Here is a 12,512-nt window from a genome sequence, read left to right as displayed (position 1 = left end):
GTAAAATAGGTAGATAGAACGCACTGTGGCACGTTTAGAAACGAGATCACAACCGCTATGCTTAAACATATTGTCTGAGTACAAGAACAAAAGTCCAAAGTATTGAATAATACACTTGTTATGAGTAGCAGTGCCTCTTTTCAGTGAATACTAATATAACTTCTGTATTTTTTTCTTGCATGCCTGTCTTAAACAATGTCTTCTTTACTATTTCAGACAAAACAGAATATTATAATTGATTACATTAAAAGATTTATGGTCTGAAGAAAACGACCAAAACTAAACTCAGATATACCTTTTCATGGCATCCAATCCATTGGAAATGGACTCTTATCCTTTGTTTTATATACCGAGAGGCCCTGAGTATTTTTTTAAACTTACAATATATGCCAGCGAATAGATATGTACACATAGGTTATTCTCAAAGCTGTGGGTTAAACTTATTAAATGGCTTCTTTTTTCTCTTGAAGGTGGCACACACACACAAGACTCACATTCACTTAAGAAACAAAAGTTGAGGAAAAGGCGAGACTCCTCACAAGCGGCGAGGGTCCGAGGCCTGTTAGTGCTTACTGGGGCAGTTAAGAGACAAGAGTTATTACAAAGCAACAAATTCATCTGTGGCTCTTTCCTCCCCATTTCGTGTTTTTTTGTGTGATCTAGAAGTCTAACAGTGTTCCTTCACTACTGGACACTCAGCCGTTTGACCCCTCCAGATCACAGGACGGGGACAGCGAGCGACACCAGTGACTTCTACACGGACATTCTTCTGTCTTCAAAGGTTTACCTAAAGCATTCACGCTGACACTACACATACAATAGCATTACCATGGCCTAACACAATGACCTGACCAAGTCACCAGACGTAACACACACCAGACACATATAGTGCTCTGTCTGTTTCCTTCAAGGGATTTTCTCTACAAGATAAAATCAATAAATAAACTTCTTGTAAACTGCATACGTTCAACAGAGGAGAAATCAACTTTTTTTTTCCAGGGTTAACAACAGGTTTGTGCTTGTCAAGGTCATTTGAAGGCAGATCAGTAATTTAGAACAACAGGCTATATCTGTAGAATGGAGTTGGCTCACAAACAGAAATGAAAAGCCCAGTGTTCCTAAAGCGGAAGGAAGAATGTTTGTAAAACTCCCTAGCGGCACATATTGCTTTCTGCACAGGCCTTCGTTTACGGCGGTGTGAGCGCAGCCGCCTGACGTCCACTGTCTTCTAAACACAGTGGAACCACATGCTAGTGTCCCTCACGGCGCCTTCTCCACTAGCAAGCAGTTATTTTAATATGCTTCTTTGTTACTTCTTTTTCGTACATTTAAGATTAAGATTTTGGTGGCAATGCTTGATTAAAATATTGCTAATCTGAATCAACAGTTCATGCAAACCCTAGCATGCTGCCCTGTATCCAGTGGTTACACAATGCATTGGCTCTGTGAGCAGGACAAACAGTATGCACACACGTGTGGTACAACTTGCCAGAGGAAAATGGCCAACGTGAAAGATGGATGTAGCACTTGTGCAGTTTTGTCCAATGACCTCAAAAAGACGCAGTCTCGAAATCCTTTTTTTTCCAGAGCAGATTATTGGGGGCACAGAGCAGCACCCCACAGTTACACGGCCTGTCACTTTGCAGTCCGACCTGGCGCTTGAATCTGCATTAAACCACAGCAAGTCACACATTCACAAAAGCATTGGCAAATCTAACATAAGGTAAAGGTAAAACTGTTGAAATGATCAATACATTATTGCAGAACATACATTATTAACAAGTCACTTAGCCCAACACCTACGCAAACATGCATCTATGATGGTCAGGCGGTGCCCCCAAACACAGATACCCATGCTGTGAAGAAAGCCCATCCCATTTCTGCTAATTGCACAAAGTGTCCAGCCTTCTTACCCCAGGCTCCCGACCAGTCCAACACTGTTCTTGTGACCACAATCAGATCCAAATCAAATTGAAACCCTGTAAACAAAAGCAGCGAATAATGCATTGTAGGGAAATCTTTGGAATCTGTGACAAAAGGGGCAGAGACAGAAGTGGCTGGCAATCCACGACTGTGGCTTTAGGCTGCAATAGGCAGTGGGTTTCATGAGACTCAATGACGCACAGCAGAGGTACAACAGGCTCCAGATTTCCTGGATTGCTTTTCATAGAGAAAGGACAGGAGTGGGTCGGTAAGCTAAACACTGGAGGCGCAGGTTCAGGCGCAGAGTCTCAGCCTCAGGACAGAGTGAAGCACAGTCCAGCAGGGGGCGCTCACTCCGCCTCCCGTTGCACGTCCGAGGCATCTGCTCGGCAAATGGGACAAGTGCGATTGGTCTGCAAGTTGACACAGGACATGAGACAATTTTAGTCAAAAAAGATGATGTATATCTGGCACAATGCAAACATGCAACCTACCTTTAACCATTTGTCCACACACTTCGCGTGGAACTCGTGGTTACAAGGTAATACCCGAAGTAGCTGCCTACACTCAAAGTCACTAAAGCATACAACACACCTAAGAGAAAAGAAAAGGGTCAGTTTCAGATCTATAAAAGTCTAAAAATCCCAAACAGATGCCTAATAAAGAAGGGCTCACAGCGTTTGTTCAGAAAGATGATTCTCTGAGTTGAATCTGTACGATGGAAGCTGCTCTATATCTGCTTTAGTCAGTCCACGAGGTTTAGCCTCTCCCAGTCGCTCAGCAAGATTCAACAGTGCCTGGAAACGAACAAACAAAATGAAAGATCAGAGCTAGAGTTCCTGGATACCCAGTGTAAGAATTTAGATCATTTGTCCTTTACTTGTATTTCTCAATGAAACATTCCCACACAAGAGCCATATTTACACTATCATACTATGTGTACTCTCATTTTGACATAATTATCTAATTTGGGCATAATTCTGTCAAACTGGCTTCCAGTGTCACTACATCTGCCATTTAAACATCGTCCTCTCAAAGCATACAGACTGTTTATTGCATTACGTTTACCTCATAGTTCTCCATTTCCACATCATCCACATCCAGATCGAGGCTTATGGCGGGGCCCACTGCCGTCGGAGGCACAGGAAGCATTGACCTGACCAGAGAAAGAGGGTTGAGCCACATGGTGAAGTTTACCCATGTTTATCCGTGTTTTACTCACAGGAAGTAGGGGAGGAAGCCGGGGTAGTAGGATGGAGGAGGAGGTGGAGGGGGCAACGGCTGCTGTGGCCGGTATCGCTGTCGCCGCGGCAACATGTGGGGGTATGGCTGAAACAAAACAGGCGCTGGTTAAACCTCACCAGCCAAGTCTAAACCCAGGGTCATGCCCTGATCTTCCAGTCAACTCAGTCTCTCCTTTACCAATGTGTGTCTCCAGTTAATTTCCCCTGATGTTGTGCATTAAAATAAGCATCACACGTGTGTGCATTTTTGTAAATTTACATTTTACTCCATAATATTTAATTTTATTATTACTGTAATTGTAAAAAGTTTAGGAAGTGTCCAGGTTTCCTTGAATAATAAGCTTTTGTTTTCAAGTGGATTTCTCATGAAATATAGTTGTACTATAGCATTAATCCAGTGAGTAATAAATTACATGTTTATTTTTGTTTATCTAGTTTTGCAAGTTAATCTTTTGTCTGCATGCTAGCGAAATCAGCAGTGGGTTATATAATTGTGATGGAGATTGATTTCTGAGGTTTCTCTTAGATACAACACAAACCTAATCAATGCCATTTAAAACTAGTGAAAATTCTTCCTCCAAAGTCTGAACTCTGCTCCAGACATATTATAGATATGTTTTTACTGACAGGGCATCGGTTGTGGACCTCTTGATTCAAAAGAGCTGGTCATTGACAATTAGAAATAACAGAATCTCAATTAAAATGCGTTTAAACTCAGCTTTACATTTAATAATGAAAGGTGGGGCGCAATAGTTGATGTAAGAAAGTTAAAGGCCTTGTGTTTGTGTGCGGAGCAGACCGTGAGCCCAGAAGTGTGTCAGTGTGTGCTTATGTAGGTCGTACTAAAATAGTTCCTGCTCGGTCCGTTTCTCTTACCACTCCAAAGGGAAGCTCCTGATGCAGAGGCTCTTGAGGAAGATACTGTAGGGGCAGAGACGGAGGCAGCGCTGGTGGGTGGTGGGACGGAGGGTACGAGAAGGTCCCTAGTGGGTGCTGGTCCCCTCTTAGGTCCACTTCATTGTCCACCCTCTGCAGAGGCTGAAGCAGGACACGACCGTGAACACACACACTCACACACAAACTCTACTGGCCTCAAAATGACAACACAACGTCCTCCAGTACTTTTGCCACATTCATTTGCTCTCGCAAACTCGGAAGCTCTGACCTCTGACTCCAACTCGGGCCCGAATTTCAACGAGAGATTTTGTTTTTTTTTAATCACACACTGGTTGTTCTAAAATACATTTCCATGGCATCAGCAAAGACATTCATGTTTAAATTAAATGTGTTTTATTGTTGCATAAGCCTTTCGCGAGCTGCTCTAATGAAGGCGGGTGCTTACGAAGTTTCCGAGATTACATGAACGCTGCAGTTAAAGGTACACTATGTAACTTTTCTGTCAGATATGTGGAGAGATGAGTTGCTCACAGTAATAATCCTGTTAATTTAAGGATGTACGGTTGCAATAACATCTCTGGTGCCGAGCAGGTAGCGGTACCTTCACTAGAAAAGTTACAAAGTGCAGCTTTACTGTTCAAATGAGATACGGGCAGGTAAAGTGTTGGTATTTTTTAACTGTAGTTTGATCAAATCTGTAGAATAAAAAGGACCTGTGTTATAACCATCACATTATAGAAAGGGAAAACAAACAGGCTTTCGAAATGAGCCGAGTCCACTCACCATGCGTGGGTGCTGAGGCTGTAAAGGGACAAACTGGCTCAGAGGTGTAAGGTGCGGTGGCTGGTGGGGCGGGACAGAGGGCGTCGGGTGCAATACAAAATGTTCGCTGGAGATCAGGGGCGGGAAGGCTTGATAAGACACTGGCATATGCTGCATGGTGCATGCCTGGATGAGCTGAAAGAGACAACACGGACAACATGAACCCACGCGTTAAATCTTATGTAGCGACAAACTAGCAAACAATTTATTATAACAATTAGTTATTGTTTACATGCCGAGTGGTCCGGACTTACTGGGAGAGCTGTGCAATTAATTTCAATCTTCAATGATATGCTTGAAGTTGACAGCCAATCCTCAGTTAGTAAAAGCATGAGGTTTGGAGCTGAATTCAGACATTGGAGGTATATATATATTTATTATTCTCTTTACAATTTCTTGTGTTAAATGTCAATGATTAAAATTCTGTATTGTTAATGTTCAGGAAATTAATATTGAAAGACATTTTTATATAATTTTAATTAGATAAATTGCTTTAATTAGATAAAAATAAATAATGTGTGATCAGGATTCTTTTTATGTTACATTGCCCAGCCCTACTACTTAAAAATAAATAAATGGAACTTTGACTTTATTTAGTTACATTTATTAAACCTCAAAAACATAAGAAAGCCCAGAAGAAGCAGCTTAACTGTGAAGTAAAGACTGTTGCTTCATTACCGGACCACTGGGCGAAAACAAGCTTAAAATACACATAGCTTTTTTTAATTACAGTATGGCACTTAATGATTCATTTCTGGTGAAGAGCAATGTGTTACATAAACCACAACACGGACAACAATGCCACAACACAAGCCTCTTTAAACAATCTTTTCCAGCACCACCAAATATTACAGTGAAGCGCGACAAGTACCACATTTAATAAACTATGATTGATCGAGGTTCATTTAACTGTGGTCACCTCGCACACTACAAGCAGCTCACTACTTTGAACAGTGACAGATTGCATGGCGAGATGGTGCGCTACATGGATGCCACTGACATTTGGGCTCTTCCTTTTCAAACTCACAGGAGGAGGAAGGCAGCAGAGCAGAGAGAGCTGTCCGCTGAACATTACCGAGCATGCTGGCAGCTGCTGAGTGCTGCACCCGGGAAGGGGCTGCCCGGTGTGGATGGGGAAGCCGTGGGTCGTCACCGTGGTAACAGTGTATGATATTGGGACCGATCCCTGGTGCATCTGCAGTTAGGGAGACAACACGTTTACAAATGACACGTAAATTCACACATTTTGTACATGAGAAGAACTCAAAACTGTTTTCTCTGTTAAAGGGACTCTTCCTCCGACAATAAAACAATATCCACTTTCAAACTGCAACTTAAACTGTGCATGAAAAACCAAGCTTGCTTTTTATTGCCCTGTGTCATCTTTCTTGTATTGTTTGGTATGTGTACATTTGTATATTTTCTATAATCTAGCATGTACACTGTAAATTAAATGAACTAATCTGCTGTATCCAATTGTATCACTGCTGGGAAAATGAGATACAAACCCTAAGCATAAAATTGCACATGAGGCAATTTTATCTTGGGTCAATACCTCATTCTCAGCCATATCAATATCTCCATGATTAAATCAGATGTCATTCCTGATGCAAAATACTTTCCATAGACCAAACCAAAGGTGGGGAAGGAAGAATTATCTACACTACATATTTATTAAAATAAACGTTCTTTTAAAATTATATTTTTGGCGGAGGAGCTTAAAAAAAAGTTAAAGTAAGACTTAATTACTACAAAAAGAAGTACCTTTTCAGATACTCAGATTACTGAAGTCTGGAACACATTCTTTACTGGTATACAGAGCTTAACTGCGGGCTGCACTTTGGGGTCCTGATTGAAGTAAAATTTGTCTCATTCACCTTATTTCACACTTCACACTTTTACTCCTGACTGCTACTGACCCGCCCTTCCATTGTGATTCACACTTACGGTCTCGGTACAAAAATATTGCAACATAAAATGCTCAGTGTTCATGTGCACCAACAAGCTTGAAAACTGTTTTATAGTCTGTTTATAACTTATTTTGTCTTGAAAATGGCCCCCCTAAGCAAAATCCCACAACTGGAGAAAGGGCTACAGATAATGGCCGGAGCTGTGGCAACTTCCCGAATAAGATGAATAGACAAAAAATGAAATATAATCAGTTTGAAGAAGTGGATTAGCCGGATTAGCCTCCTCTCATATTTGCATAAGTGAATAAGAATTTGACTTCCAGTTGCAATGATTGGTGTGTTCTATCATCATATTGCCTTTAACCTGTCCTTCTAAACTTGCAGCGTGGAGAGAGCAGCTCTGTGCGTTACCTGTTCATGCAGATCCACCATGATGGGGCTCTGCTGGGGCAGGTGGGCCGCAGGGTGAAGCATGCGTGGTGCTGCGCTGGTATGGCTGTATTGTCTGGAGTCATCTAAAGGAACCTGTTGGTGGTGATGCTGAGAGAAAAGCAAATGGTGCAAGTTCTCATCGTGAACCAGGGAAGTGTGCAGTACAGGTCTGTCTCGACGGCCCCACTGGCGTCTCACTGGTGGGCTGCAGAGAAATGCACAATAAATACAAAACTCAGAGGGAAATGGCTGCACTTATCCTGTGTATTGATCACTTCTAGTTAAAATGTTGTGAAATATCTGGCAACAACAAGACATTTTCAACACAAAATAGAAGCACTTTAGGTCAGAGACTAGTTCTGATAAAGTGGAAGAACATTCTAAAACTGTTCAGGAAAAGTTGCATTTTGTTCTGTTGTGTGACATATTTTTTTAGTATCCAAATAATAATGTCTGATGTGACTTGTGAAGCCTGTGTCAAAAGTGCATGCAGACCTTCTCCTGAGATGCACAGGGGTGTTGCAGGGCTCTGCGAGGAACCTCCGGGGGTTTAAGGGGGCTGTTGGTGGCAGCCTATTCACTGCTACTTCCCATGGTCGCATTGGTGACGTCGTGCAGACGAGTCACACGCCGGGAATGGAAAGTGCCCAGTGGAGGCACTTGGATGTGGCCTCTGATTGTCTACACCCTGTAAAAAACAACATAAAACATAACTTAGACAACAAAAGTTACTTTCATTCTACCTGCAACGCGATAACGGTGTTAAGTATCAAAATTCCTAAACAAGTTTGTGTTGAAAACTACAATACATCCCCAAAGGTTTTTTGTCATCATTGTGGTACTGAAATCTTTTGAGCCTATTGTTTAGTATCAAAACTTATTTTAAATTTTAGTAGTGATGCCATTAATAAGGAAGGATGCAAGAGAAAGTTTTAACATATTTATTAAAAAAGTGGTATAAAAAGAAAAGTTTCAAAGCTTAATTCTACATGTCCAAAATAAAAGATTATAAGGAAGCTTGGAATTTAAAAAAAAAAACTACACAATTCTATTATGAAATTAAAATACGTTTTGGCAGCAAAACAAATGCATTCATTCAACATTGATTCAAGATTGGTTGATCTGCGAAGCCATTTAGGCCCGCGTCCCTCGTATTAAAAACACATCCCACTTTTTCACTGCTGCTATAGATTACTATAGAAAAGATCATTTGTGTTTAATTTTCTAGCAAAGAAATCAAGACTTTTTGGGGTGCATTTTGCCATTCCAATCCATCTGTGTACGTGATTGATAAAAACGTATGATCATCTATGAGCTTAAATGTACGTGGCTTCGTGTCATTCATGTCCCATCCTGTGAATAGATCCATGGTCCCACCCCATTCATCCACTTGTCCCTCTTTCTTCCACAGTTTCTCCCCGACTACACATAGGGGTCGCTGTGGAGCACCAGAACAAAAACACGGAAAGCCATGTGCTCAGAGACAAAGCAACAACAAAGACACAGCAGAGAAAGGAGACCGTGGGCAAACACAGGACTGGAGGTTTCTTCTCGAGATAGTCTGTGTACCGAACAAAACCGAACTGAGCATTGCATTTTTGACATAACAACATAAGTCGCAGAGGGTTCGGCTTCCGCGCACGCCCGACCTCAGCTGAAGGAGAGCTGCTAACTTTAGCCTGGCTCCACTGGCTTTGTTCAACACAACAGCTGCAAACAGAACATAAGCAAAACCCCATGTCTAGAAAGAAAATGTGCAAAATTTGACTTGCTTTTTAGGTGTGGAAATGCAATGAGAACAACACCATCACCGGTTTGAATCACAGATAGACAAACGTATACTGATGATTAAGCTACGTTATTACTGAAGTCTGTTATCAATCACTGTGGACTCAAAGTTAGAGCGTTTCTAAACATTTTCATCGCGTTTTCAGTGGAATTTCTCGACAAAGGAACATTATTTTTTTCACCGTTAACCGTTACACCCCTAAACTGCTCTGATAAACAGGGTTAGCATGTGAAGAGCAAGCACAGCACTACTTTTAGCTTGTTTGTGGGGGATGGTTTAATCCAATGTGCCTCTCCTCTAGAGTAGAAACACTTTGCACGTGTCAACAGTTTTCAACCAAACAGTATCTTACCTGACAAAAGCCAAACGCGAGATATTTTTGACAATGTCCCCGACGGTGGTGCTAGTAGCCTGCTAATGCTAACGTGCTAACAAACGCCTGTAGTTGCAGCATGCGGGGCCGGTTGTGTCCGGCGATGGAATGAGGTTGCGGGTGAGGTTTCGCGGAGTGGTCCCGGAGCTAAAAGTGCCGACGAAATAAGTCGAATGTGACAGTAACTAAGCAGCGACAACAACACTCCTTGGCGCGTGCATGTTCCTTGAATCGCATTGTTATGGGTAGGCTCCGCCCCCTGCTCCGAGTCGACCAATCGCGGCGCGGCAAAGTCAGACAGCGGCCCGCCCACAGACGAGCAGATACAGCGGATCAAAACAACAAGACAGCAGCTGCTTTTCCTGTGCGTTAACAATGTGGACGGTCATCAGGCAGGAAATGAATGAATGTCAAATGAGCCACAGCTCTAACAGGTGGCAGGTCATTCGATTATTACAGTAAGTTACAGTATAGTTTCCCCCAGAGAACAATTTCCATCATGGCATCAAATGGATAGACGTCCCACTGACTCAAGCACACGGATTGCAAACTATAAATAACACCACGATTTACAATCATAGCCTACATACTGTGACACATCTGGCCTAATAATATAATGGACCAAATGAGCTGTATAGAAATAGTTAACTGTAACTTACACTTATTAATCATAGGCGTGTTGGCTATAGCCACTTCCTCTTTTCCTCACATTTAATTATTCAGATGTAGAGACTAATTAATTATATTGGGTGTGGGCTAATATATTTACAACATTGTAACTCTCATCAATGAAATTTCCCCACGTGTGGACAATAAAGGATTATCTTATATTATCTTATAAACTAGTCCAAATCCTCAGGGTTCACTTTACTTTAGTTTGGGACAATGTATAAACCTGACCTTGGAAAAGAAGATTCACAGTTCTCGCTGACTCTGCAGTAAATAAACCTGTATAGGCTGATGTCTGATGTGGGACTGATGAGAAGATGCATCTTTAACCCATCTTCACCCCACTGACAGTGGATGAGACACAGGACTACATGGAAGCAGGTCTACCTGGGAAGGCCTAGTATCACAATAGCAATACTCATGTGGGTTAAACAGACTTGAGCAGTACTTTATTGCGCACCCCGCTGCTTTAACCGCAGCCCTGTTATTGGTTCGCGGTGCTCTGACTCTCATTGGAGGCCAGTGTCCTGCTGTAGACACCAGCCGCTTATGTAACGTTGGCCTCGCATGATCATGTCAACCTCTCCATCTTTAACACGAGTAAATATGCCTTTATTCTGCCACTGTACAGTCATTGACATATTAGCACTATGTACTAATTAGGTTAACAGTGTTTTAGGCCTTATTCTTTCAGAACCAATTAGTGCAACTAAACTACTGAATACTGCGTGTGCTTCATGGTGGAGACTTTGCGCATTTCCAAACCTGCACCGAACTGAATCCGAGCCCAAGGACAGTGATGTGCCACATACAGCCAATGTAAACATTACAACATCACTCGCGGTAGCAGCAAAACAAGGAGGGGCTGGAGGGGCCTCGCGACCAACAATTAGCCTCAAATACGCAAACTCTGCACCCCCAAAACACGAAGAGGGGGCGCGAGAAGGAGCGGAGCAGCGCGGTTACCTGATTGTTGATAAGCAGTCATTGGATCCCATTGTTTCTCTTGTAATGTTCACATGTCGTCTAGCTAAGTGCGGCATCCTGTGGTCAGCTGTTCGCGAGTGGTACATTCCGTGGGCTTCACCACTGACGATGGAAAAAAGGTGCTAAATCTGGCGTCCTCTGGATCTGCGCGTCTCCGGCCGCCGCGCCGCGTCTCTCTACGGTTCACGAAACCCAGACATGGTTCCTTCCCCGATTGTGTTGTTCTTTAGTCTTCACCAAGCAAGCTAGCTCCGCTCTTGTTTTGGCGCTCTGCTGCTCCTCGTCACCCCCCCATTTGTGCCAATTTCCAGAGCAGACCGCGCACGAGCTGCCATTTTTACCGTAATGGAGCAAACACGCGCAACTGCCCTCGAAGTTTCAAACGTTCATGTGAAGACTGGAGCAGGACTACCCTCCCTCAGAAAGGAGACATTGACTCTATATGACCTCCCTCTTATGTAACCATAACAGCCAATCAGCCAAGAAGCCTATAGACCGTTTTATATCAATACAAATATTACTTAATATTAATCTGCGTTTCAGTTTTATGCAGCTAAAATCTGGAACAGTCTTCCTGAAGATGTGAGACAGGCTTCTACTCTGACAATGTTCAAATCTAAGCTAAAAACAGTTTTGTTTAGCTGTGCATATGACTGAAAGGATTTTCATTTCACTCTTCTCTTTAATGACTTAAATTGTTTTAATTAGTTAATTTTATTGTATCTGTAATTTCTTTGTGATTTTAATGCATTTTTCCTGCTGTGTGAAGCACTTTGAATTGCCTTGTGTATGAAATGTGCTCTACAAATAAACTTGCCTTGCCTTAATATTACTTTGTCCAATAGCATAATAATAACCAAATGGCTAGATACACAATCCAGCAATAACTACTAGCCTATAGCTGCCTGTACCCTCAGCCTCAGGTAAAATCGGTATCAAAACATCCATTCTATGTACAGTTCTATAAACAGTTGCCGAGTATCAGATTTCAGACAAATCAGGTTCATACAATTCCTATACAAATACATTTAGTGTGCAGATAAACATACAGTATGGTCATTTGCCTGGGTGCACATTACATTCTTACAATTTGAATCACTGTTTTGGTGAAAGACAACACCGCTTTTGACCCCATTTGATTTTCCTTTACTATTTCCTGATTTGATTTTACTGGAATCTCTTTGGCAGAGATAAAGGCTCCACCTGTTATTTGTGTCAGTCTGTTGCCTTGACAGTGCTGTAAAACCAAAGTCTATAGAGATTAGCCTACCGTAACAACATTTACAATTTAATTTGAGTCATCCACATAATATATCAGATACTATTAGAACATTTCAATATTTCCACTTCAGAACGCCAATGATTTATTAAAGCTGATATAATAATACTGTTACAAAAAGGCGTAAAGCCCTTAAAGTAGAACCCACACACACCAAACGTTACACTCCTGTATTTAACCACAGAAG

The 12,512-nt window shown here is 42.0% G+C and overlaps 1 protein-coding gene across 3 annotated transcripts; it reads right to left on the bottom strand.

The window, feature by feature from the left end:
• Positions 1 to 476: 476 nt before the first annotated feature.
• On the bottom strand, positions 477 to 11,407 carry rnf44 (ring finger protein 44). Of its 3 annotated transcripts, none has more exons than XM_072439745.1 (11): positions 11,026 to 11,407; positions 7,724 to 7,916; positions 7,208 to 7,433; positions 5,914 to 6,081; positions 4,848 to 5,021; positions 4,044 to 4,205; positions 3,146 to 3,252; positions 2,992 to 3,079; positions 2,599 to 2,720; positions 2,418 to 2,517; positions 477 to 2,336 (listed from the first exon to the last, which is right to left on the bottom strand). In XM_072439745.1, the coding sequence occupies exons 2-11, from the start codon at positions 7,828 to 7,830 to the stop codon at positions 2,274 to 2,276; spliced, it is 1,317 nt and encodes a 438-aa protein (XP_072295846.1). In that variant the 5' UTR covers positions 7,831 to 7,916; positions 11,026 to 11,407; the 3' UTR covers positions 477 to 2,273. The 3 variants fall into 3 exon arrangements, with proteins under 3 accessions (XP_072295846.1, XP_072295849.1, XP_072295848.1); XM_072439748.1 differs by having other exon boundaries at positions 5,962 to 6,081; positions 11,026 to 11,403; XM_072439747.1 differs by lacking the exon at positions 11,026 to 11,407 and adding an exon at positions 9,370 to 9,654.
• Positions 11,408 to 12,512: the final 1,105 nt, after the last annotated feature.

The sequence above is a fragment of the Eucyclogobius newberryi genome, unplaced genomic scaffold, assembly GCF_026437365.1.
Source record: "Eucyclogobius newberryi isolate DKJ021-1_F unplaced genomic scaffold, fEucNew1.0.hap1 SCAF_11, whole genome shotgun sequence".
Taxonomy (NCBI): Eukaryota; Metazoa; Chordata; class Actinopteri; order Gobiiformes; family Gobiidae; genus Eucyclogobius; species Eucyclogobius newberryi.
Note: the sequence above shows the minus strand (reverse complement) of the source record. Positions and strands in the feature narration are given on the sequence as shown.

Coding starts and splice junctions, on each gene's coding strand:
- rnf44 (XM_072439745.1), bottom strand. CDS start 7,830: ATGCGACCATGGGAAGTAGCAGTGAATAGGCTGCCACCAACAGCCCCC. Junction 6,082..7,207: donor TGGTGGATCTGCATGAACAG/GTAACGCACAGA, acceptor CCCTAACTGCAG/ATGCACCAGGGATCGGTCCC. Junction 2,721..2,991: donor TGGAAATGGAGAACTATGAG/GTAAACGTAATG, acceptor GTTCGTTTCCAG/GCACTGTTGAATCTTGCTGA.